Source organism: Apaloderma vittatum, unplaced genomic scaffold (genome assembly GCF_000703405.1).
Source record: "Apaloderma vittatum isolate BGI_N311 unplaced genomic scaffold, ASM70340v1 scaffold7373, whole genome shotgun sequence".
Taxonomy (NCBI): Eukaryota; Metazoa; Chordata; class Aves; order Trogoniformes; family Trogonidae; genus Apaloderma; species Apaloderma vittatum.
Window position 1 is genome coordinate 11,810 of NW_009707475.1, and position 27,395 is coordinate 39,204.

At 47.9% G+C, this 27,395-nt stretch overlaps 1 protein-coding gene across 1 annotated transcript in view; it reads right to left on the bottom strand.

Annotated features, from left to right (window-relative positions):
- The window catches only part of LOC104271523 (transcription factor HIVEP3-like), a 60,769-nt gene that overhangs the window by 9,495 nt on the left and 23,879 nt on the right, over positions 1-27,395 (bottom strand). The window contains 2 exon segments of the mRNA XM_009866210.1: positions 2,430-2,528; positions 10,954-11,129. Coding sequence (XP_009864512.1) covers positions 2,430-2,528; positions 10,954-11,129 — 275 coding nt within the window.

A 27,395-nucleotide genomic window follows, 5' to 3' on the forward strand; every position in this document is an offset into this window, starting at 1 on the left:
GAATGCTAATTCCCAAACTGCGCTCAGCATTTTTCTGGGAAGCGTGGTAGATAGCCTCAACCACAGATGTCTTGTTGATTGCTCCTGCAGTTTGAGACGACGGCATGCGACGCAAACATCCCCGAGACACTTGAATTTAACCAGCGTGGGAGATACCCCAAGGATATGTCACGCTGCGAGGGACGGGATTTCTGAGCTTCGATATCCAAGACCTGGGACTTGAAGCTCTTCAGAGGGTCTCAGTTGGCTGCAGCTGAGCAAACCGCCTTCCCACCATGCGCTACACGGGGAAACACCCTCAGGGATTTTTAATTACCGATGAAGCAGGAAGCACGTGACGCTGCCCATGTCCCGGGAACCAGTCCCTCTCCCAATAAAGCCTCTGATGGGCTTGACCTCAGCGGGGGACCGGGGTGATAAGCGCTGTTTGTTGTTCCTGCCGAGTTAACATTCCCTGGCTCAGAGCGCCGTCTCCAGAACTCGCTCAGCTGATGTTCACTTTATAAAAATAACCGTGGCGCCATGTGTTTTATGGAGTTCATTTTAACCCATTGTCAACAAACCCTTGCGGGCTGTGGCAGAACGAATCCCAGGGATGGGGCAATCAAAATTGTTCGGGGTGAGACAGGGGAGGTGAAACAGGAAAGAGGAGGGGGGAGAACGCTGAAGGCAGACACAAGAGCGGCTTTCATACTGGGATTTCTGGGGTGGCAGCCAGGAAGGGTCAATGGTGTCATGACCAGCCTGCAACGCAACGCAACCAGAAAACACCGCCCTGCTCTGCAGCACTAAGTGTTTTACCCAGGAATAAACATGCTGTGACAGAGAAAGACCTGCCCTCCCAGAGCCTCTCTCCCCTCTATAGCTGGTATGCACAGGGCTTCCGACAAACGCCAACGACCCGCTGAACGCAAATGCAGATGGCCCAAAATTCACGAGGACTTGACATCTGCTCTACCCCTAAGGCTTCTTCCCCATCATTCCTGCGCCGTGGCTCCAGCCCTGAATACTCAGGGTCTTGCTAAAGGAAACAGAATAACAATCGTAAAAACATCTAACTGTTCCCTGGAGACACATAATCTAACCCTTCACAGCTGTCGGAGCACAGCCTCCAGTAATTCGGGTAAAATATATTTTTCTAGCTCAGACAGTTAAGTATACATGAGACTTCCCCACGTTCCTTCATCTCCCAGCTTGGACATCACCCTCATCATTCCCTCAACATTTCTAGTGGACACAGGAGTGCTTACGGTCACCACACTCCTGCCTGATGCTGCCCGGCCTCCCAGGAGGAGATGTGCTTCTCGGGATGACTTCAGAGAAATTCAGCTGCAGATATTATAAACCAGGGCAGAAATTACTAAATAAGAGAGCCATGCGTCCTTCCGAAAGAACAGACAGACTCAAGAATTTAGAGTCTTGGACAGAATTTGTGCATGTGTGTTTGTGCATAAGTAGGTGAAAGAAATAAGCAGGTGAGTCAGGGGGAACGTATCTTCTTGTAGAGCACTCAGAATAACGCCACCAAACGTCAAAGCACCGCATTATTTTAGTTTCGCTGGCTCTTTTCCTACTGAGAAATCTTCCAGGTGATTCCTGATCTGGGTGATTCACTTTCATCCAACACTTGGAAGAGACCTGTGAAAGTGAGGGATGAGGGAAGCAGCTCCGCCCATGATGCTCACACCCCATCCTGGCACGCCGAGGTCTCCAGCAGCGGTGTGGGCTCCAGGCTGGGTCTGCCTCCAGAGATGGGAGCAGCTCAGGCACGCAGCAGTCCCTCCAGGTTTGCACTAGTAATTTGACGAGCCCTGAGATCATTCTAAAATCAGGAAGATGGGCAGGTCCCTAGAAGACGATCCTTATGGAAAAATCCTTCTCTGGAGGGAGGGAGCTCCCACACTACCAGTACTCTTGTATTGCTGGAGTGCAGCCCCTCTGCGAAAACATCACCACGGGTCACCCCTGCGCTCATGCTCAGCACTTCAGCTCCAGTAAAATACGCTGCTGGGTCCTAACCAGGACCGATTTTTGTCCTTCACCCACCAGACTGCGCTTGCAGCAGCCAGGCAGGGATTCACAGCCTCACACCATGCACCCTCAGGGTCTCCTTTTGCTGCGTTGGAGGCTCCCTCTACAGCCAGGAATGACCCAGGCTCAGAGCACAGCAGTCAGGGTTCTGAACTCCCTGCTAGAGATACCCCGAAATACCAAGAAGCGCCTTCTCACACCACAGGTCTGCTATTTATAATTCTGCAGGATGCTCCCCTGCACCCAGCCACAAGAACTCTGACGAACAGGCACAACCCCCAGCAGAGACACAAAACTTCCACATCTTTAAAGGATAATCTGCAGAGCATTTCTCCTGCCTGGACGGATATTGCCCTCTCTTAGCAGCAACTGCAGGTTTAGAACGGGAAAGATTTTACCTTCTTCGGCTTCCAGATCCACCAGTGAAGATACCAACACGCCCATCTCCTGACATTTTTTGCTGTGGGCCTTTGACTTCATATGTTTAGTCAGATTCCCTGAAAAGAAGCAGAAAACATACTTTGGTCAATACAGCTCTTTTTTCCTTATTTTTCATTTTGCAAGCTCAGCAGTAAGAAGTTAATAATTTGGCTCGGAACCAGACAAAAGAGGCCTCTGAGTCTCCCCAAACTGCTGCCCAGGACAAACACCCTGTGGCACAAGGTTATGTCCTCCCGTTCGCTCCTTTGCTGCTCCCCTGGGGTGGCGGAGGAGGTGCTGGCAGGGCTGTGGGACCTTTCAGGGGTCGTGCAACCCAAAAAAAAAACCAGTTGGAGTACACATTTGGGTCTAGTGGGGAAGAAAAGTCCTGGATTGCTTTCAGCTGTGACGATGCAGTGAATTAAAATGGTTGGAGCCTAAGGATAAGAAAGACCTAACGCAGCATCACCTCCCACCTCAGCCCAGGGTCACCTGTGTGAAGGTGAGTTGCTCCTCAGCACCAAGGGGCAGGCTGGTTCTACCAAAATCAGAGCTTGAGATGCCAGCAACAGGGAAAAAAAATCAAAACAACCAAAATATAAGCACTCTCTCCTTGCAGCAGGATGGCTCAGATGCTCCGGCATGCACCGAAGTGCCAGGTGAGAGTTTTCAGCTCTCTGGAGCAGGAGGAGTCTTGGATCCCCTCTGCACCAGGGTCTGGCGGCGCTGAGAAAAACTGCCAAAAAGCCCATGAGGTTTCCTCGGGGCCAGGGGGGAAGGAGCCTCCCCGGCAGGGGGAGCCCGGGATGTGGGGGCACTGGTTACTGCTCTGATGGGTAACTTGTGGGCACGCCGGCCTCGCTGAGCACCTCTCTAATTCTAACTCCCAAATCCCACGTTAATTAGACAGTTCTTAACCTGACTTTGACCCAAGGGAAAGGCCTGAGCAAAGGGAAACCTTTGCTGAGGGGGAAAAGGCAGGTAGGTGGAATGGAGAGGAAAGTCAAGGGTAGGATAAATAAAGAAAAAAGATCTCATTTTTGCCTTTCCTCTCCCACACCTCTTTATGGATGCCCTCGCTGAAGCCCCACCAAGGGCTGTTTGATTTCCCAGCCCAGGAGCTGGCTGAGCACTCCAGATTCACTGCAGTGATGTGCTGGGCCATCAGCCCTCCTGCTAGCTAACACCTGAGGGTAGTGCTGAACGCCAGTTTGTTATCCTCAGCCAAAAGAAAAAAATATTGGGGAAAAAAATGAATTCTCACACTTTATTATAACCTTCAGCTGAGGACTGAGGTCCCTCAGCTCGTATCCTGCAATCCACAGAGTCCCCCGGTCCCTGAGCTGGGTGGGAGGATAGAGGACCTCTATCAACCTCTCCTCTGGATAGTATAAATAAATAAGCAACTATTCATTGGAGCAGAGAATTACCCGTGACGCCCTCACATCTCAGAAGAGTGCCATAACCATCTAGCTACCAAGTTAGTTTCTTTTTAGCCCATGAATTATTTATTTAGCCCGTTTTATACTAAATGGAACAGCTCCAACAGGAAAGACCAAGAGAGACAAAGGCTGACTATATATCCTTGTGTATCTGGCACCCATCTAGGATACGATTCAAAGGACATTTAATAATTTAAATGCAGCAAAACAGCTCCAGTGAGAGAGATTTATTATTTTTAAACTTCTTGCCTAAATACCCTTAGCCCCATGGTAAGGACACTCGGGTATGAGGATGAGGCCAGCTTGGCCCAGGTCCTTGCTCCGAATCAGACCTCTCTTTCTCCACTTTGGACCAGTTTTGTCATGGACCCAAAGACACCCAGCCAGGCAAGAGCCTGTTCTCATGGACACCCCTGGTTCCAGTGAATCACCATTATTTTAAAGCGAAAAACTGTTTCACTGCAAAGTATCCAACAAGTCCAAGCGGTGGCCTCATGGACCTGGAATTTAATTTTGGACCTAACCAGCAAGAAGACAAACTGACTCAGTCTGTTGAAATCACGCCCTGCTGCTGCCTGTCCATCACTGCACATCACATCTGGGCTGGCAAAAAATGACCCATCAGCTCTGTTACCGCAGCAAAATCCCTGCCTGGATTCCCTCCAACGACAATAAACACAGAAAATAATCCCCAGTAAATGCCTGGCATGAGCAGGGGGTTGCTCCGTGGCACCACGGGAACGCGGCTGTGATCCCCGCGGTGGGAAAAGCGGGGAGGGGAGGTCCACCGGGCATTCTGGGGCTACTGCAACCCCAAATCAAGCTCATAAATGCACCGTGCTACGTGCGTCTGGCTTTGGCTAAACCGGGAGGGCATTAATTGCTCAGCAGGGGAGGCTCTTGAAAGCAACATTTTTGGGCAAGAGTGCAGCTACCCCTCCTCGAGGGAAGGGCTCTGGTCCTCAGAGGCACACAGTGTCCACCTGGGTCCCTCAGATGCCCAGAGACTGGTTGCACACATGAGTCCTCCCGCTGCCTCTGCTCCCGCGCTGTTTGCAGTGAGCTAAACCCTCTCCCTTTGGCCACTGTGGGATCTGGGCAGATGCAGGGAGCCTGGCCGGCTGCTTCTGCAGCTTCTCCACCCCTCACTTCATTACACCTCTGCTTCCACTCAGCTCCACCCCGAGCAACGGCTCAGGTTGTCACGCTCTGCCAGAAGCCACCGGCGTCACTTCCTTTCTTATTTTCTTTTCCTGGAGGCAACTGTCCCTGTGCAAGGCACCGCTGTGGCTTCTCCTCGTCCTTCCCCACCCCAACCGCCTGGCCAGGTGGGAGCACAGCCCAGGCAATGCCGAAACCCCTCGTGCAAATGCGTTTATGCAAAACACCAAAGGACCAATTCACAGCAAGTGTCGCTTTCTTTCCCCTTCTCTGCCCTGCTCTCCATCTTCCTTGGCTCCCATTTGCTTAGATAAGGTAATACCCACCCGCACTGATGAACAAGATAAGCCTGCAAAGCTCTCGGTGCAAATCCCCTCGGTGCACGGTCTATCCCTGCGCAGCACCCTGCAGGCAAACCGAGATGAAATTCCAACCAAAGAGGGATGCTGCTGCCCTTTTAGGGAAGGGAGACTCAGCGGGACGGATTCTCAGCTGCCCAAAGTTAAAAGCTCGAGGCTTCTTTACACCATCTGAGAAGCTGCGTTATCATCTTGGGAGCAATTTGGAGGACAATGATATTTATCTTATCAGGATTCTTCTTACAGTTTGTGTTTTCAGACCCCTTAATTAATCCTGGCAGGATTAAATGCTAAAGTCCTTCGGCACATTTCCAGTGAAATCAACACCACTTTGCCTAAGTAAAAGCTGGATGTGAATCCTGCAAAGAAGGGCTCAGAGCTACTTGTTGCCTTACAGAGTTCTGGCTCCCAGCTTAAAAATAAGGAAAAAAAAAAAAACCACACCAAAAAACAAACAACACATAGCACTGCCTCCTTGGAAACAGTGGAGAAAACAAATCTGCAGGAGCATGAGAGAAACTAGCAGGCAGGGAACCAGGATTGAAATAGCAGAAGAGTTATATCGAATCCTAAGCAGGTAAGTGGCCCTCACTAAGGACTGCCTACCAAAAACTCCCCAGATTTGAAATAAACTGGCTTTATTTAAATAAATTCAGGAATTGGTGGAAATTGTGACTGCACCCCAACTATCGCCGCGTGGCAGGAGCGCTCGCAGCATCAGCACAGCTCTCTCCTTACGCCTGCTTGTAACTGCGTTACCGGCTGCTTAAGCTCTTCTCATGTTGGGAGGTCTTATTCTGGACTTAAAGCAGCTTAAATGCTTGTGTTGTTTTGAGAAAGCTAAAACTCTAGTGCTCCAAAAGCACTTAAAGCAGCTTAGCAGGGACTAGAAGTGCTTTCCCAGTTAAATTTAAAGAGGGAAATTGATTTTTCAAAAAAAAAAAAAAGCCATTGTTGTGTTTTAAAGGTGGCAGAGCTCAAGCAAAACATAGGAAAGAGAAATATTAAGATTCCTGGAAAAGCTGTATCGGGCACACCCCACGCTTTCTGATTCTTCTGTTCAATGTGAACAATTTAACAACAAAAATACTCAACCCAACAAAGGACCAGCTGCGTGATCTCAGTGTCTGAGGCTGCGATAGAAACACACACATCTTTCTAGGACTCAAGTATTTTCACATTTCCCTTTTAAAATAATATGCAAGGAGAGTAGCAGCTACTCTACAACTGGTGGACTCACGCTTTGCTCTGAGATGCTCTCACACGCAGAGAACCAGCCACAAGCCAAGACTGCTCATCCCAGGTAGAGCCTTGAAATGGGTTTTATGTGTGACTTAACGCACAGGCCTTCATCTAGGTCTCGGCATGGAGATAATGTCCCCAAGCGAGACTCCACGACAAGGAAAGCTTGAATTTGTATAATTTATTGGGCAAAAGATTTCAATTTAAAAAAATTCTGTTATTCTCTTTTACACTTGCGGACGTAAAGATTGAAGGACAGAGATTGAACATCCACCCTGCCTGTATTGATATCAGCTAGAAAGCATTAAACATCTTCTGGATCAAGCTGATCAGCTAGAATTGACCAAAACCTAATCTTCCAGGAAGGCACCCAGGCTGGATTTGCAGAGGAAAAAACACAGACAATTAGCATATTTCCCATTGAGGCTTGTGCTGAGACTTAATAGCTGCACTGTTTAAAAAAATAACAGCTAATATTTCACTCGAATTTGCCAGTCCTTTACTTCCAGCCCTCATTCCATTTTTTAACCTTTCCCTGGTGAAGTTAAAGAGCCCTTTTGCTCTTCTGCCTGGATCCCCGGGTCATTTTCTGTTCCCGGCGACACGTCCCACGCCACGTCATGCAAGGGAGCAAGAGCAAAACACTGAGGATAACTCCTTTCTCATCCCACCGGAGCTCTGCGACACCCTGAGCAGCTGGGGGGACCAAAACCTCCTCCCAGCAGTGGCCCCACAGGGATGCTCGGACCCTTTCCTGGAGCCCCAGCACACACAGGGTGCCGGGACATTTTGCAAACCAGTCTGTCACCCCTGCCCTGCTCTAAGAGCAGTTAATTCTTTGGGAGCTTTCTGCCAGTTGGACCTGCTCTGTACTTTCCAGCGGCAGCTTAGCAGAGCGCTGAGTCTGCTAGAGCAGTAATAATAATAAACTGTGCAGCCATAACCTTGCCTTTAAGGGCTGGTGGGGAGCGGGGGGAATGCATTTAATATATTAACATGTTCAATAACCTCAGCGCCTGCCATGTGCTGATTTAAGGGACTGCAAACTAATTTATTAAAGGAAGACTATGGCTGAGGACATGAAGAAGTCTGGGCGTCTGGAAACCGTGAGTGGACTAGACTATCAAATGGGTATCTTCAGCCAACAGGCGCTCGTGTCCTTTACACGAGCGTCTTTTAAATTGATATGAGCCTCCTCGTCCCTTCTGACCTCCAAGCAAAGGCAGCGCCATGGACACAGCGAGCTGCTCCACACACCTCGTCCAGAAATTTGAAGAAATCTTAAGTAATCAGGACATGAGAGCCTGATGCGAGTCCAAAGGAGAACAGAAAATAGCTGTGGAAAAGGATAATGTCTGCACAGGAGGGGCATTAATGTGCCAACACTGACCCACATCCCCCGCTCACCCACGAGAAGGAGCGGAGGAAGGGGCTGCTCTTCCCTGGAGGGGCTGGAGACGAGGGATGAGGTAAGGATGGAGGTTCCCGTGTGCCCTCTGGGAAGGGGGTCAAGGGAAAAGCTCTCCCTGACCTTCCTGAAAGGGAAAACTGTTAGACTGCAATTTTCCTTCCTTTCCTTCCTGGTAAGAAAACAATGAAGAAGCTGCTTAACTTCTTTTAAACAACCTCTTGGAGGCCACAGTAACGAACCTCTGAGGAGAACGCTGCTACAGTGGAGGTAGAGACACCTCATTAAAGAGGCACGTTTATATCTGGTCCAGGAATGTACAATCAAATAAATCTTTACAAACCAAATTTCCAAGACTGCTGTTTCCATCAGCTAAGCGAGCCCACAGAAAAAAATCTTACCTATTTGCTTTAAAATAACAATAGAAATCTTGCCCTGCAGTTCTGTAACCCGAAGGAACAGCTTCGCTTACAGGGACAGCAACGCGCAAAAAGCAGCATAATTAGAGAAAAGGGGAAAATACTCAAAGCTCTTTCTCTTGCAGTTTTTCCCAGTTCTTGGAACACAGATATGGATTTTCTGGGCTGGGGGAGGGGGGAGAGGTACATTTTAAGCAGATAAAGATCCTCATTAAAAATAATAAAAAAACGTTTAACTGCTTCCAGCCTACTTGAGAGTTTAAAGCATTAGATCATGCTGGAGAGATCTTCCACAGCCCAAATGAAGACAGCTCCACAGATCTCCCCCTTGAGTTTACGCTGAAGGCTAAAATTAACTTTGGAAAGCTGATTTCTCTAAGAGCTTCGGCTCAGCTTGTATTTTTACAAGTGCGGTCCGGCAAGCGAGAGCTCCGGCTCCTCCATTCTGCAATTCACCGTGTTGCACAACTGCACACCAGGAAGGGGGGTCTGAATGAATCAGGGCCCAAAGACACTTTTGCTAGAGGTCTGCTGAATAAGCTGTGAACCACCCAGCTCTGCAAACCTCCTGGGCCTCCAGGTCACACTCCATCACCAACAGGAACGACTGAAACCCAACTTCACCTGATGGTTTTATCAGCGCCGAGGCTGACCTTTTTCTACCTCTCCAGTAACTCTTCCAGAGGTCCTTGTGTCTCCGCAAGCAAAGCACAGAGCTTTGATCCAAGCGCTGCAAAGCTCTGTGGAGTGAGCACGCCCGCAGGACGCAGCCAGGGCTCTGCCTGTCACCCCCCTCCCACCAAAGAGCCGTTTGCATGCAATTCCAAATTACCATCATGCAACTAATTGTCCTGAAATCGCTGATCCGGGGAAGTTCTGCCCCTTCATGCATCCATAGGCAAACGGAGAATTTTGCATTCAAATACCAACACTGGTTTTTTTTGTTGTTTTTTTGGGGTTTATTTTTGAAGGAAGCCTTTCCACGCTCCCTTCATCATGCACAGCTAAAGAAGGGAAGTCCCCTGGGGGACGAGCATCTATTTGCAATGTGCAATCGGCTCGGTCAGCGCCGACACTTTGTGCGCTTCAAGGGAGCAGAGATGAAGAGCAAAGCAGCCAGAGAGATGGTGGAAAGGATGGTTTGATCGTAGCCCCCTGAATAAAAGCCTCGCAGCAGCATGGTGGAAAGCAAGGTGAAGTGACGGAAGAGGCCAAATGGATTCACCTCTCAAAAGGAAAATCTCAGAACAAAGGAACAAAAGCGAGAGGGAAAGATAAAGAAAATGAAGCAGAAATAGCTCCAGGCTGGGAGGGAGAGAAAGAACCACCACTCAGATCTGCTGCGTGTGTCTGATGAGAATTTGGCCTCAGATTCGGTATCACTTCCCCACGCTCTCGTATGTTACCCAGAAATCCCCCGCCAGCTTCACCAACAAAGCCACCGGCTCCAGGCACTGCCCACCCTGAACCAGGGTCCCCAGTCTCACAGGGACATGCCCTCCGCCACACGTGGCAAGGTCCACGCAGCCCCCAGTGGCCCCTCCCCACCCTGCGCCACCTCCCTGGGTCACACTGTGGTTTTGGGGGGGTTTGCTGTCCTTCTTGAGTAATTAAATCTCCCAGTCGTGTCACCTTCTGAGTTTTGCAATGATGGAGCTACAGACAACGTCAAACTTTACGTCAAACTATGGCCAAGAAGCTGAACTCGACATCTTTGTTGCAAGACTTGCCGCAACCAAAGACAGGGACGGGGGGAGATGCGCCAAACCCACGGTGCCAGACTTCTATGAGAAGTTAAAGGGACCTGAGCACCTCTGGCACTTTTGCAAACCACCCGCAGTCATTTGCAAGAGACTATTTTTGTTTGCACGGGGTGTTGCACGCTCCCGAGAGAGTTCACTCGCCCGCTCACGGAGGCAACGATGGAAGTCGCTTGCAAAGAGAATCTGGTGGGAGTGAGGCTGTGGATCATTAGTGACTAGATGTCCTGCAATGGAAGTCTCGAGAGAAAAAGTCTTTGGATATGATGTAGAGAATGTCGAAGCCACATGCAACTGCCAAGGATGGAAATGCGCAGCGCAAACAGATCCTGAGAGCATCAAAAGCCACCCAAAGACTGTTTCCAGGTGCTTGGCCAGGGATGGTTGCCTGTACCCAGGAGCTTCTGCTCTCATTCTGGGGTGGCTTTGCTTACGAATCCCTGCCGGTGAAGCTGTACTTCAGGAACATTCCCTTTAAGAAGCACAAACAAGATGGTGCAGATGCAGCCAGTGCTCTCCACCGCGACACGCATCAGCTTGTTCTCTCCTCAAAATTTCAGCCAATTTAAGGCTCCCTCATCCCCCTCCCTCCGACTCCGGCGTTTTTTTCCAGATCCTGCAAAGGCTTTCCCTTCCCCTTCGCCAGCGGCCCCAAGAAGGCTTGTAAATCAATATACTAAGCAGAGAGGCTAGGAGCTGACTGTCTCTTACCTTTGGTTTTAAAAGCAAAGTTACAGTACTTGCAGACATATGGCCTGACGTCTGTGTGCGTGCGAATGTGTTTCTTCAGCATGCTGGGTTTCTTGCAGCGAATTCCACACTCCTCACATACATACTTCCCTCTTCCACGGCCTCGCACATACACATACTCTTCGTTTGATTTGTACCTATGAGCAACAGGTGTCATGATAAAAAAAAAAAAAAAAAGAAGATTCCCACCTCAAAAGTAGTTGTCACAAGGTTCCTGGATTAATTCAGCATGTTATTGACACCACCGGTCTCATTTACCATTTGCTAGCTCTAGGTAATTAGGATAAATTCAAAATATCTTCAAAAGTTTTGGCCCAGATGCCTTCCTCTTCTGGAATATGTTCTTATGTCCTAAATCTCCGTGCAGACAAATAGCCCAAAGTCTGAGATAAGCCACAGGGTCACCCACATGTCCCGATTTTCCCCATCCTCCAACACAGACAGAGGCACTTACAATAGACTGAGTAAGATACGTCACAGCCCAGCCTGGCTGCCGGAATCATTTCTCTCTCAGCGTATGCTGTGTTTTAAAACATGAGCAGTCTGTTGTCGTGCTATGCAAAGTACTGAGAAAATCCACCCCAGCTAAACCTCTCGGGATACAACCCTTCCCACCCTTCGGGACAACAGCAAAAGCCATCAGAGAAGACCGTGATGCCACACTGCGGTCCCTGCACAGACTCCTGCTAGAATGAGACACCCAGAATGGACACAAAGAGAAGAAAATGTCATTTTTTTTTCAAATATATCGTGCTAACACTAAATGTAAACACCACAGACTCCAGGCTCTTTAAACTTTGCCACAATATCATGACTTAGCTTTACTCGTGGCAATGAGATCGGTCACCCTTCTGTCACGTCATGTATTCATTTGTTTTCTATCCACACGTTAGTGAACAGGGAAGGCTACAGGACAGAGGGTGGAAAACTCTTCGTGAGGCTGAGACAAATCATTTAACCTCCTGCCGTTTAGCAAATGGGGTCTGTAATTTCCTGTTCTTGCAGCACAAGAAGAATAAGGTAACACAAAATTGGTCCCCTCAGGTTTTGAAGAGGCCAAATTTTTGAAGCGTGGTGCTTCTTGCCACTCATTTTTCTATGAATTATGTCTGATCATCAGAAATACCTAAATATCCGCCTTTGAAAATCAGTCCTTCTAAAGGATCTTAATAGGGAATCCGAAGACATGCAACGCCATCAGTCACCTGTTAGCGTCTTTCCAATAAAGTCTATTCCAAACCAGAACGGTGACTAAACAGCAGCCAAAATGAAGAGAAACTAAACATAAACAGCAGGACTAGGAAGAGCTTGAGCACTTAAATAAGTAAAGGTATGGTAAATCTTAAAAGAAAAAACGTATTTATAAAGAAAATAAAAATCATGTAAAACTGAGTATAAAATACACCAATAGAATGAATGCAGCCCTTGAGCTGGTGGGATGATAATGGCAAGGTGTGCACAGGATGCACAAGTGCGGACTGATCTCCCACCCACGCAGAACACAAGTGGCCCTGGCTCCGTTTGGTTTCATTCACTTCGGAAGCACACGGGTGATTTCAGCTCCAGGTGGGTGTTTGGGGGATGTACTACACATGAAAATCAGAATAATCTTTCTGGTGGGTGTGAGTTCTGGACTGAACCCTTCCTCTCCTGCCAAGTCCTGGTCTCTCTGCTGCAAGGTCTCATCTGTAAGAGGCAGCTGAGACGCTTCTTTGCCTTACAGGAGAGATGGGAGCGGGGGCTTAAAAGATGTTGAGTTGCTCGTGCATTGAGGTGATGAGGGGCACATCTCCTGTGGGAGTTCAGGCACAGACTAGAGAAGAGAGAGGAGAAATGGGTCTCTAGAGAGCCCCAATCTCGCCTGAACACCAGGAGCAGCACCAGCACAACCAGGTCTTGGTCTCCAACAGCTACAGAGGAGGGAACAGCTTGTATTTCTGTCCTTCAGCATCAGCAGCAGTTCTCCAGACCATAATCAGGGTCATCAGGCAGCCCAGATACTCCATTCTTACCTCCTGTAACCGAAGCCACAGCAATGCCATCTACCATGAGCCTTCTACCAAAACAAAAACCAATCAACAAGAACAACAAAACCCCTTCATGACAATGTTCCTTCTCATTGTCTGGCCAGAGGGGATTGAGCTGGTGTCTGAAGAGCAGGCTCTGGCTGCCAGCTCCACCCTAGTCCAGCTATCTCCATCCGACTGTGCAGATACGATACCAGGGCTCACGGAATTAATTGTGCCAATGTCCCTTCTTCCTTCAGTCAGTGACTTAAAGCAGCAACAGCAGCAAAAGGAACCAAGGAATCCTGATTTCTCTTCTTCCGTTCAAATTTGTATTTGAGGCTTCCCTCTTGCCCTCCTTTCTTTCCGTCATTATGCTGGTAATCACCTTGCCATTTCAAAAATGAAATTACTCCTTTATCAGTCTTGTACTTGCACTACCCTTAATTACACTCTCACATGGAAATTTCTAAGCAAGTTCTTTGTGTCCAACAGTCCCCTCATCAGCCTCATTAAAGCTATCGGGGCTGGCTTTCCCTGGATGAAAAGAGACACGTGATTTAATCTGAAATTAGACATTGCAGTTTATCTGGCACTCTGTGAGACTGAGCCCAGCCCTCAACACAGATCTTTTTCTACAGCTTCCCGAGCCCAGGCGTAAAACACACAAGGAAGGGGAGAGAAACAGAAGAAGAAAGGTAACATAAAGAAAAAGCAAAGCGAACAAGAAGAAAGCACGGGAGGTGACACTGCTGTAACACAGAGAAGGCTGCTGGCAAATGCCATCTGTCTGCACTGGAAGCTCTAATATGTTTATGGAGATAATTACTTCAACATGACGCTGGTTTCTCTGAGGATCTAATAAGCTCCCATGATCTGCACCAGAAAGACAAATCAACGGCAGCAACTTCACATGAAGATTTACCCTGGACAAAGGGTCTTCCTGCTCTGTAACGTTTGTTGTAACCAGATGCCTCTAATACCCACAGTTGGGCTTTGTGTCAGCAAACCCAGGCTTCTCTTCCAGAGCACCGTGGAATTCATAACCCTGTAGTTAGCAACTTACACCTCCTGCAACGTCACAGCTCCCGTCTAATACTGAGAGGATTTCAAACCCAGGAGGCAAACTTGTCCTTATGAGCTTCGGAGGCTACTTTAGGAAACAGTTCTTTCAATCAGATACACAAAAAAAGTAAAAAAATCAGTTATTTGATGCTTTTTTTTCGAAGGTTGTTTGCTGTGTCCTGCTAGGAAATGCACATCTGTTGAATTCTGCGCAACAACTAGAAACACTTTTCAGAGCAAGAGGAACCACAGGCAGCACCAGATTCACAGACTTGACGGCCCCAAAACAGGAGTCATGAGAAACCCAACGACGTGAAAACATGAACCTGGAGAAAGCTTTGTCTCAGTTCTTTCCCTTAAACTTAGCTGAAACTGAAAACCATGAAGCATTTATTCCTTTGCAGGCTTCAGGAGGCTTAGTTCTTCATACTCGCTGTTACAAATATCTGACTATCCTCCTTAGCCACAGACACCTTTTTTTTTTTATAACCTGAGCGCTGTGAGCCACATCCAAAATCTTCACGTGGCTGAAAACCACACGATAAAACCTTGGAGCGCCGAGGAGGAAGGAAGTTTGGTGGTTCACAGGCAGGAAGGGAGAGCAGGTTTCTGGGGGACTCATTGCTTCACCGTGAGACACAGTTGGGCTGAATCACCCCTTCCTACAACGACCGGGAATTTACCTCGTCCTGCAAAGTCCTTGACGATGGGACCTCGCTGGTCACAGCTTCGGCACAGCAGCTGCTCTGGTGTCCTTTGCAAGTCCCCCTGATGCTGTGAATTTGCAGAATTTGAAGCCTGATAAGGTGTTATGGTAAAGAATGCCCCTGGTTAGTTTTGCAGCAACCGACCAAGTATTTCCTCGACTGGTTTTGACATTTGTTGAACTCGCTTGTTTGCTTTTTGGATTTCGGGTACATAGTAACAGGCATCGGATATCTGATCCTTTTCCTGAGCCGCTGCACCAGTTCACAGGCAAATGAACCGAGCAGCTCCCGTTTGTTGCCCTCGGTGTAAGTCTTCTGGTTTCACTGGTGGCACATTTTACCTGTCATCAGGCTGCCCACTCGTCTGCCTTGCCTAAATCCTTTGGAAGCTCCCAACAGTCTGCCCTGGTATTAACTAATCTGATTTATATCTTGTGCCACCTGCAAAATTTGCCAGATGGCTGATAAACGTGTAACTATTGTAACAACGCTAATGACAAGCAAGTTCATTGCCTTTTATAGTTTACAGACCACTTCTTCCACAGTGACACCTGCAATACCTGCTCTGAAACTGCACTTGCAGCAGAAGCCTTTAGCTCTTCCCACTGCATCCTCTGTGGAGACACGGGCTGGGAGACCCTACAAGGCTGCAGAGGTGTGTCCTCAAGTCCAGACAGTTACTATGAAATCTCCCTTAACTCAAGCCAAGCTACAGCAAAACAAACAGAAGGATTTTAGATTTTTTTTTTATAAAATCCACACCAGACAATGTCATTTCCAGGTTTCTAAAAGCATCGTAAAACCTTCTAGTGTACCAGACAGTGCATCGAGACAAACAATGAACTGAAGAATGATACAGCAAGACAGAGAAGAGCTGGGTATGGATATGGGAGGACCTGGCACAGAAATGCCCTCTTCCCTGTCTGGAGTAATGGATCTTTTGCAAACAGCACTTGCCAATCCCCTGTGAAACTGCAGAAGACAGAGTGTGAGTGGAATGAGACCCCGTCGCCCTGACTGGATGCACACAAAGCAGCCTGGTAAGAGAGTATTACTATGAACATCACCTTGCCCTTGAATCAGGTGTCGGCAGCTCCGGTAAGATTTAACACTGGAGGAATTACACCAGCCAAGATGACCCCCTCAGAGGCAGCAAACCTGGGACTGGAAACCATCTGCTCCACAACCCTCCCTGGCACCGAGGTCAGGCTGACAAGCTCCTCGCTCCCCAGAACCTCCTTCCAGCCCTTCTGATCTTCTCCCTGTATAACCTCACAACGTCCTCCTGAGTCACCTGCTCCTTCTTCCAAAGGTTACAAACTCTCCTTTATTTTCCCAGCCAAATCGCTCTGTTTGGCCAGGATGGTATCCTTACCTGCTGGCTCGTCTTTTGGCACATGGGGACAGCTTGCTCCTGTGCCTTCAAGAGCTCCTTCTCAAAGAAGTTTTTCACAATGAGGGTGGTGAGACACTGCCACAGGCTGCCCAAAGAGGTGGTAGAGGCCCCACCCCTGGATGCATTCAAGGCCAGGCTGGATGGGGCTCTGAGCAACCTGATTTAGTTGGAGATGTCCCTGCTCACTGCAGGGGGGTTGGACTTGACAACCCTTAAAGGTCCCTTCCAGCCCAACACATTCTGATTCTATGAACATCCAGCCTTCCTGGACTCCTTTACCTCTCAGGGCTGCCTCCCAAGGGGCTCTGTCAACCAGGCTCCCAAACAGCCCAAAGTCTGACCAAGGCAGCACTTCCGCTGATCCCCCTTTTTACCTACCCAAGAATGAAAAACTTGTCTTGTTTTGCAATTGCATATCCTATATATATTCATACATATGGAGGAAAGAAGCAAATCCTGAACAACTGCACGCTCCTTTGAGAAAAAGTGACACCTGATGGCTTCTATAACTTGTGTGTTTAAAATAAAGATAGATGTGGGTAATATGACTGGTTTATGAAGGGCAAGGAGCAGCAAAAGACAGTATGGGCTGGCAGATAAAGCAACAGATGGGGAAGGAGGAGACAGGAACAAAATGAGACACCTTCAGAGGCAGAACAGGGTAGCTGGACTAGCCGAGAGCCATCTCCAGCCACTGCAAGTCTGGAAACACAGCATGTACACAGCTATGGATTTCCCATATTTTGGGCTAAACCTCCTTTCCAACCCCTGGGCTAAATTCACATTGTTATTGGACATTCATGCTAAAGGAGGAAAACTTAGAGCTCTACACATACTATCGTTGACAGGAACCAAACAAATACAATCAAGTGTTGCTCAGATTTTCGGCGCCAGGTCCCAGGTGGCACTCGAGTCTTTGCAGGGGGAGTAGCCCGCAGGCCAAGCAAACCAAAGCCAGATTTATTGCTTTCCCTTCACAGACCACTCCAGTTGGAACTAACAACTGCAGAAGTGTCCCTTGGACTCTGAAAGTCACCCTGGTGAGCCCACCTGTGTGGAAAAGGGCATGGAGAAAATAAACACGGGCTTGGGCTTCTCCTGTCATTCTGAGAGAGGTCTTGTCGGGAAGGCAGGAGCAAGGAGACAATCCTCAATTTTTGCAAGTTTTGCCCACCAGCATTGGCACCAAAGAGCAGGTCTTGCCATGCTTTCCCATGGAAATGGGACGTTACATCCCCATAAAGCAAGGAGGATCACATTCTGTCACGGGTAGCTGTGGGGCGGCGCATTAAAACCCGCCTGTATTTATTTATTTTTTAACTAGAGATGACAGTGAGGATCATCTCTAAACCCAAGTCCTTTGTGAAGATGCCATGTCAATCCCAGAACAGGAATTTTTGTTCCAAGCCCAGGGTTTCCAGGCCCGAGGCTCTGTAGAACTTCTCAGGACCAAGTAATGAATATTGCTAGAATATATGAATATAGGTCTGTAACTCATTTTTGTGGATCCAATTTTACTACGTAAAGTGAGAACCTCTTCACAAACACAATTTTGTGATCATCTGTGTTATCAGTTCTGGACTTGCTGACATTTCATATTTATCTCCCATCCCATATAGAGCACCACAGCAACTATTTGCCACGTACCAGGAACTATCTTTATGAAATAGTTGGAAAGCATCGAAGAATGATAGAATAGAATTGGTTAGGTTGGAAAAGATCTCTAAGATCATCATGTCATACTGTTAGAAGGAGCCTTATTAGCAGATGAAAACCTCATTTGCCTACATCAGGAGAGGAATCAGCCAAGGGCACCTACCAGAATTGACTAATTTTGCTTAGAGAATGGAAAGGGTAAAGTTACGTGGGGACCGAATAAAGTTACTTCTCTACCAAGTCGTAATAAAATCAGATCATAATTTTTCCAAGAAACCCTTTAGAGCCTTTTGCATGGGAGCGCCTTTAGCCTCACCAAAGTGCAGCACCTCGAAGGGGAAGGTGTTGTTTAAGATTGTCCAGTCTGTTTGGGTACAAGGAGGTGATGATGGAAGAACCATCAGGTTTCTTTACACGTAAATCCCCTCTGTGCTGTGTGCCCTTAGGTTGGCCAGTGGCTGGAGGACACATCCATGGCTCCTACAGCCACCAGCACACGGAAAGCACAGGAGAGTGTCTCTGCTCGCATGGAAACCAGTTCTCCTTGGCAGCTGATGTCCCGCAGAGCAAAACGTCCCCTCGGCTGGCCGGTGATGCTGATCGCCACGGCTGCAAAATGCAGGGCAGTTCAGCAAGAAACCTGAAAGGCAACTTCAGGAATCATAGAATCCTAGACTGGCCTAGGCTGGAAGGGACCTTAGAGATCATCTAGTCCAACCTCCCTGTCACGGGCAGGGACGCCTCTCAACTAGATCAGGCTCCTCAAGGCTCCGTCCAACCCAGCCTTGAACACCTCCAGGGAGGGGGCAGCCACAAAATCTCTGGGCAATTTATTCAAAAGTCTTGCCGCCCTCGTACTGAAGAATTTCTTCCTAAGGTCCAATCTAAATCCCCTTGTCCTATCACTGGACACTCTTGTAAAAAGTCCCTCCCCAGCCTGCCTGTAGGTTCCCTTCAGGTATTGGAAGGCAGCTCTTAGGTCCCCCCAAAGTCTTCTCTTTTCCAGACTGAACAACCCCAGCTCCCGCAGCCTGTCCTCGTAGCAGAGCTGCTCCAGCCCCTGGGTCATCTTGCTGGCCCTCCTCTGAACTTGTTCCAACAGATCCATGTCTCTCTTACAGTGGGGACACCAGAACTGGACGCAGGATTCGAGGCGGAGTCTCACAAGAGCAGAGTAAAGGGGGAGAATAAATGCATCCTGCTCGTTTCCTCGCTAAGCATAGATAGGAAGAGGAGGAATTTTATGGCACTGCAGAAAAAAAAAACCATACCAAAAAAAAAGAGACCACGATCACACAGGACAGCTCAGGCCTATGTTACCCTTTCTGCTTTTTATAATATCCCTGGTGGGTCCTCGCAGCTCCGATTTTACCTAAGGCAATTTTCCACATTTCTTTGAATGCAAAACAATGAAGTGGGTGTATCCCTGCAGCGTGCTCCTTGTGATCACAGCTCTGTCAGCACGACCTCGGTGGCACTGGGGCTGCGAGGGACATGCCAGCTGCTTCAGAAGTGATGCTGGCACCATGGGTGGTCAAGGCACTGTCCAAAAGCAGATCAGCGATTCTGCAGCCTGCCTACAAAAAAATGGAACACTGGCAGAGCCCCTAGAGCTTTGAAATAAGCCACAGGAGTTGTTTCCTATAGCCCTGCCCTGTGACAAGGCAGCCAGGCCACAGGGACGTGGGGAGGTCAGCGCAGAAACGTCACGTCAAAGGAGATCTCCCTGGATGTGATCACATATGGGACACCACGTCCAGGTTTCTGCGTTTCAAAATTCAAATGGTGCCAGCAAATCAGAAAAAATGGGAAGGCAACAACACCTCTGGTGAAAGGGAGGGATGCAGAGATGCATATGGCATAGAAAACGTGAATGATTCAAACATCACACTGAATGGTGTTGTGTCCAGTTCTGGGACCCTCAGCTCCAGAGGGACAGGGAACTGCTGGAGAGAGTCCAGCGCAGCCCCAGGGATGATGGAGGGATGGAACATCTCCCTGGGGAGGAAAGGCTGGAGGAGCTGGGGCTCTGCAGCTGGAGAAGAGGAGCCTGTTTATAAACATGAAGGACAGGAGGACGGAGCCAGGCTCTTCTCAGGGATGTCCAATGACAGGACAAGGGGCAATGTGTACAAGCTGGAACATAAGAGGTTCCACTAAAATATTAGGAAAAACTTGTTGGCTGTGCGGGTGCCGGAGCCCTGGCCCAGGCTGCCCAGAGAGGGTGTGGAGTCTCCTGCTCTGGAGACTTTCCAACCCGCTTGGACGCGTTCCTGTGGGGCTGCCCTGGGTGACCCTGCTCTGGCAGGGGGTTGCATTGGGTGAGCTTTCAAGGTCTCTTCCAGCCCCCAACATTCTGTGAACCATAGAGAGTAAGAGGTCTAGGGACAGGCTGGTGATCTGGAAAGATGTAAATGACGGTCGGGATGGAGAGACTTTTATTACTGACAGTTATCCCCAAAACTACAGAGTGAAAACAAGAAGTGGAAAATTTAAGCTAAATATGAAAAAAGATGGGTGGTATCTTAGGGTAGGTTACCCCACACAAAGCCGTGGCATGGATTTAAGCAGTATAACACCTCTTACACCTCCTACAAATTCAGCCTTCAGAGCACCTTTCCCTGGACACAGCTTCTTGCTGTAAACTCACTGGAAAAGCTGACAAAAATGTTGACACCTCTGTAACACACACAGAGCAGTCTCCAGAGGTACACAGCCAGCCAGAGCGAGAGCAATACAAAAAATACGCACAAACAACCCAAATCCACGCCAGAAGCTTTTACTGGCATAAAAACCTGGGCCAGAGAATGACTTCTAATGGCATTTCTCCATCAGCAAAAGCAAACCCTTTTGCCAGTTGAGCTTGTTTTGATTGAGGCAGTGTTGTGAGCTACAGGGACCAGAGGATCTATGACTGCACGAGCTGCTCTGCACCAGGACAGCTTCAGCACCAGCTACATCTGATCTGTCATCCCGAACCTGGCCCTCGAGCAGTGGGGTATGTCCCAGGCAGACCATGGGACTTCCTTCAAATAAATTAATCCAACACAGAGCAAGCACGACACCAGCAAACGTTGTGTATGGGTGGAAAACTGCAAAACCAGCTCCATTTCATACTACTTCTCCAAATGTTATGCTTGAGCGAAAGCTTGATCCAATTTTGGGTTGTGGCATCAGACTTCTTCTAGTCTATTAGAAGCAAAATTACATTTATCCTCATTATGGCTCTATCAGCTGTTACACAGCTTCGCCCCCTCTATGCTTTAATCATTTAATTGTCACTGCAAACCACTATGAAAACACATTTATTGCAGAAAAAAAAAACAATGTAAATAGTGCTACGCTGTTTTACACAAGCTGAAAACCTGGGCTTGATTACTAAAATGCAATTAGAGATGAGACCAGACCGAAAAAATAGAAGCGCGCTCACTGCAAGGTGTAGGGATTTCAGCGGAACGTTCGTGCGTCGCCCTGCCAGGTGGCCAGCTTTAGCCACCTAAGCGTGAAGAAATGTGGAATTACACTGATTGTGTGCACAGGCTAATTAGTCCCTTCTGGGCTTCCCTTCCATTACATCCAATTGCACGAGCAGAGAGGTAACGCAAAAATCCTCCCCAGTCTCTCGCTTCTTTGTTCAGAGCCTGGGCGATGCATCCCTGTCCCCGGGCGCAGGCAACCTCAGCGCCTCATCCTGCCACCTCAGTGGCATAAACAGGGAAGGAAAAAGGAAGTCATTAGCTGCCGCGTGACGAGGGTGTGATGGCAGCATCACAAAACATCCCGTCTGCTGCTAACTGGTGCAAGGCTGGGGTTTGTTTTTTCCCCCAGCACCAGTCAGACAGGTTAGGGCACGATACCCACGGGTAAAGCACACACACTGTTCCCCGGGCACGGCTCCAATCCCACCTTTGCCTTTGGAAGATCAAAGGCAAATAGAATAAAATACCAGATTTAAAAAAAAAAAAAAAAAAAAAGGAAAAACCACAAACAAACCCAAAAAACAACCTCCACAGTCTTGTACAGCTGATTCATAAAATATTCATAAAGAAAGTCTAGCATGGAAATCCCCCTAGGTGACCTGTCTCAATCCCATTTCTTCCTCCTTTGCCTCCATCAGAATTGATTAAACAATTTCCGGAGAAGCTGACACGAAGGGCTCCATCTGCCTCTAAGTGACTCTTGTCTGCTGCTTCCTGTTCTCAATCCAGCTCATTCTTCAACTCTAAGTGCTCTGAAGGATTCTGGAGCCCATCGCTGGTTAAATTACCGGCTACCTCCTCGTCCTCCCCCTCTCTCATTTGAAGCTGCTGCCAATACACTCTATGAGTTTATCACATCGCACTCACACTCGAAGAAATTATCCTTATGAGGACTTGGCTTCTGAGGGGCATAAACATAAATGCGTTTTTTGGTGTGTACCTGCGTGCCTGTGCAAAGAACCACCCTTTTCTGACAAAAGCACACGTCGAGGGAACGCACGACACTTCGTTGCTCAGGCTGGATGCCTCCACCTTCTACCTACCTCCACATTTACTTCAAGCAGCTTTCTTCCCCCCAGTATTTACTCTATTGATGAGCGTTTTTTCCGACTTTTTCATTTGAGAAGCAGAATTTTCAGTAGCCCAGCAGAAATCCTGCCCTGTTCCAAGCCACGTCCGCTCCTTACAATCTTGATTTGAGGTGATTCTTACTTCAGTTGGTAAATAATGCCAATACTTCAGACTCTAATTAGTCCACTTACTAACTGCTGAAAAGCACACGCTGCAGAATTAAGTGAGGGAACAGTCAGTGGAGTGTCTCCGGCAACAAAAAGTCATGCATGGGCCGCTCCAAGATGATTTAAATTTTTGAGGATTTCTTCCTAAAACCTCCTGTCTCCTGGACACGGCTGTCCCCTCCTCCAGCTCTCTGCACGGCGCCTATCCTTTCTGAGGGGTTCAGGGTGCTCCATTTTCAACCCAGGTTTTGCTTTTGCCATTAAGATGCTGTTACCAGACTGGCCTGGTTCCCTAATACTAGTCAAAGTGAAAAAAACTTAATATTCCTGCCATGGGACAAGGTGAATAATTGACTGCAGTGACTACGTTATAGAAATGCATTTTCTTTTCTATCACCATATCCGATACAAGCCTTCTTGCTCTCCAGCCTATTAGAAATGAATAAATATCCCATTTAGAACATGCACCTCACACCGGTGGGTTTTGGGGACAGGGACAGAAAAAAAATCACCGGTGCCCCTGTAGGCTCTCCATTGCTACATCGCTTAGTCTTAAATTATTAAAAAGTGGAATTTCATCATTTCACTTGAGAAACAATCTCAGCTGACACTTAGTAGAAGGCTGGGATGGAAATTTTTTTTCTAGTATTCTGTCCAAAATGATATTTACATTGTTTCATCCAAGTATTGCTTAATCTTCTGCAAGTAATTCTTCTGCTTTTAGAGGTCGCTGACCCACAAATGGAGCTGCCCCATTCACGGTCACTGGAATTACTGGTAGGCAGGCAGGAAAAGAAAAAAATGCATCTACTGGCTTTTACAATAAATCTGTAGTGTAGCAGCCAATTTTGTAACGTCTTTAACATAGAAACATATTTTACGCCCAGTCTGAATGCTAATTGCTTTTGTGGTGAGACTTATAAAGTTGATACCTAATGAGCTTGGTTGTCTCTGTTAAAAAAAATAAATAAATAAAAAGCAAAAGCCGTGCTGCCCATTTTTAGACGAAGCCACTGCTGTGTTAAAAAAGCCAAATTTCTGCACGTATGACAAACCAGTAATTAAGACAAACACCACACAAGGGAAATGGAACCACAACGTTCTGTGATATGATGTTTCCAAATTTTTTGCTATATTTTTTTAACACCAATAAAAGCGTTTTATTACGAACACTTCTAATCACTCGAATGGGCAACAAAGAGCCTTTTGGCATTCATTAGAGCGGATGAGACACGAACTGCAGTCATGAGCTGCAGAACCTGGTATTTTAACAGCATCAGCAGCTTGAAGACACTTCACTGGCCAAACGTCCCCGCTCACTGCCAGCACCCCGGTGCTGATGGCAATGGGAGTCCTGTCTTAAAGGATCCTTGTGTTTTCTCACTGTTTGGCCAAGCCACCTACTTAAATCCCCCGAGTACTCCAAGTGAGCAAAAGGAATTTTTAACCATTCTCATCTAAGAAAAGGATTTCACAAGATGAAGAAGAGGTATTTTCTGGTGGAGCTGACTCAAATTCTAAAAGCTGCAAGCAGTGGAGATGCTACTCTTTTCTCTCTGAGAAGGTTGAGATGAAACGCAGGGATCAGTGGTTACTTCCAGCTCGCCTTTAATACCAGTTGACTTCAGGAATGTTACTTATTATTAAGATCTGCACAGACAGAATACGAAGGACAGACTCTGCTATACAAATGAGCCACAAAAAATCACTCAGACTAACCCATCGCTGGTGGATGTCTGCTTCACCACAACAATTTTCCTGGTGTTGTCTCATGGGGCTCCATCCCACCCTCCTTACACGTAAGCTTATTTCTGACAGACTTTCTCAAAGACATTAGCAAGGATGTTTCTACAGTGACCTCCCAGACTTTGGGAGCATCACAGGAGGAATTCGTAAGGACACAGGAATGGTAAAAGAAAACTTCCTCTGGAGTTCCTCCACCCCCACCATCACACACTAGAGAAGTTCTCCTTGGGGAACACAGCCTCCCTCTCCAGTTTGTTTGAAGATGCTACAGTTCTCAGCCCTCAGTGAAGTGGGGGCTTGGGAGAGGTGTCCTGCTCAGGAACTGGTTTCATCCCCATCCTTGTGTTCCTTAGCAATAGAAACCCAAACACTTCTCCTCCAAGTGTAGAAGGCTTCCAGCAGCTCCAGCAAAAGCCCTGCAAGGAGTATTGAATTTCATTCACTTCTTCACCAGCAACATGAATACCCATCCATAAACTGCTGGCACAATAAAAACTGAACATCTAAGACATGAACCCCATCCAAGCAGTGGCCTGGTTACGCTTCAAAATAACAGGAAGTACCTTGACTTCAAAGAATTTTGGACATGAACCTGATATCCTGCACATTATGGAATAATTTCATCAAGAGGAACGCTTGATTTCCAAATGTCTTCACAAGACAGCCCAGACAACCCTACCGCCAACCCCACGTGAAGCTTCGGCAGGAGCCAGGGAGCTGGCTGGAAGCAGCAGGCTGTGTGTGCAGGAGAAATGGTCCCCCTTGGAGTGTCAAGCCCTTCAGAAAGCTTCGGCTGAGGAGGCACCATGGATGGGACTGGTATCATCAGCCATGACCTCAAGACGGGGGAGCACCTCTTCTTGCTCGCGGGGTGCTGGGGGATCTTTCTGCGCTACCCACCTTGGCTCTGCCGATCGCTGGCTGCTGGAAGGTGGAGGGGAATAGCCCAGTTCCACCGAGTCTGACACTTCCCTAAGCGAGTCCAACTCCCCAGTGAAAGCTCTTGGGAAGTATTCACAACAGACCATCCTAACAGGCTAGACTTATGGAAGCCAAGAAGCCTCTGGCTATATTGAGATTTCATAAATAAAACACAGCCAGCTGCCTGGTCTTCTTTTCCCCAAAGGTAACAAAATTGTATACAAAAGCATAGTAAAGACAATACAAGAATCACTAGTATCAGGAATGCTCAGTCAGTATCACTTTCTCATCTGTTCTTGCCCCTTATCACCACTGAGTACCGATGGTTGACGAATTTCTGATCTCCAGATATAAATACCAGGGACAAAATACCCAAAGCCACTGAGGTTATTATGACATCTCGACATCCCAGAGGATCTAATGGTATCACCTACAAGTAGACCATCACACCAACCCTTTTCCTGCTCCACAGGACCTGAGGGTTGTAATTATTAATAAAATTCTGTACATTATTCTGGTATATAGAGAAATGCTTCAAGGGAACCCAAGCCTCAGACTCATCATCGGCCTTTACCCGTCCTTCCCACTGGATCTGAGACAAATCAATTTGTAAGAACTGATTTAATTATTTCTCATTTCCTGTCTCCCGTCATGGCCAAGCAAGGAAATGAGGATTAAACCCAAGGAGGCCTGAGATACCATTGGTCCAAGTGGACAGCAGAAACACTGGGAACTGCAGAAGAAAGCTTTGTCCTACCAGATTTCAGACCAATTCGAGACAGGTAAGAGATTACAGATGAACTGGACGGAAGTGTCTTGACCCTCAGGCACTCATCTGGAGTAGTGGGATGAGAAGATTTTAAACATTACCCATCCCTAAATGACGACGAAGCATCAGTGACCCGTGGGGAGGACCTGTCTTGTGAAACATCTGGCAAGAGGCCCTAAGTCATGAGTCCCATTGAACCGATGAGCACCAGGAGGCTCTTTTAGAGTTTCTACAGCCAAAATACGGGCCCCAATCCAACCTGCCCTCAAGCCACTGCAAGGGCCTGGACCCGGCCTGCGGGCAGGGTCAAGCAGAGGCTTCCTTCAGACAGCACTGACTGGGTCCGTGCATTGTAAAGGAATCGTCGACCAAGCGACTGAATTCTTGCCAGCTAGGCAGCTCGCTCCAAAAGGAGGTTGGTGCCTACGGTTCCCACATCTGTACCAAATCACGCATCCCCAAGGACCATCCTCCGTCAGCCACGCAGTCTCCAGCCAAGTCCCATCTGCCTTGGGGCTTTCCAGGGCCGCTCACCGCAGGGTCAGCAGTGCCTCTGGAAGTGCCCCTTCTCATCTCTGCGCTCCAACCCTCCCCGGGGCATCTTCAAAGTTGGAATTTCTGACCTCCAGCAACCGAAACAAAAAGTTTGCAATTTCCCTCTTCTGCTACTGCTGCAGAAAGCAAGACAGCCCAGAGAGAGGGGGCTGGATCCTGTCCTCCCTTGCACATAATCAACGCAACAGTTCAGGCAGCTCCCATCACACGCGCGGAGCCGCTGAAGGACGCAGGGCAGCACGGGGGTAACGAGGGGCAGAGCCTTCATTACCCGTGATGATGTGTGAGGAGCTGAGCGGAGCCAAAGTTGTGCTTGCAGGACGTACGGTTCAAACCCCTCGTCTTTTCACTCGGAATCGAAGTATGTTAGATACCACAATTGTTGAGGAAAAAAATCTGGAAAAACCATAATGCTATTTTCCCAGTCATTTTGCTGCAACTGAACTTCAAAAGAAAAAAAGAAAAAACCACCACCTCTCTCTTTGGCATCTGCTTTTAGCTGGTGCATTAGATAATTGCTATGTAGAAGTTTCAGTGCATAATGACTATAATAATAATAAAAATATGATTATGCCAAGAGCACTCTCTCCTGTAGCTTAAGCAGTATCTGTGCACACCCGAAGTAATTTCTTTTCGAAGTCCCTAAATATCCTTCAGCCACAGAGAGTCTCACTTACATCCTGCTACTTTTAGAAACCGTTTCTACAGACACGGGTTTACAGCTTCAGATGACAGATCTACGACGCGCAAATGTTTTCCTAAGCCCCGGTTCTCACGGGACCATCACCCGGCACGAACGGCCAATGCCGGTCTCACCACTCCGGCAACGAGCCCCCCGCTTCTCGAGGATGCAACCCAAGCCCCT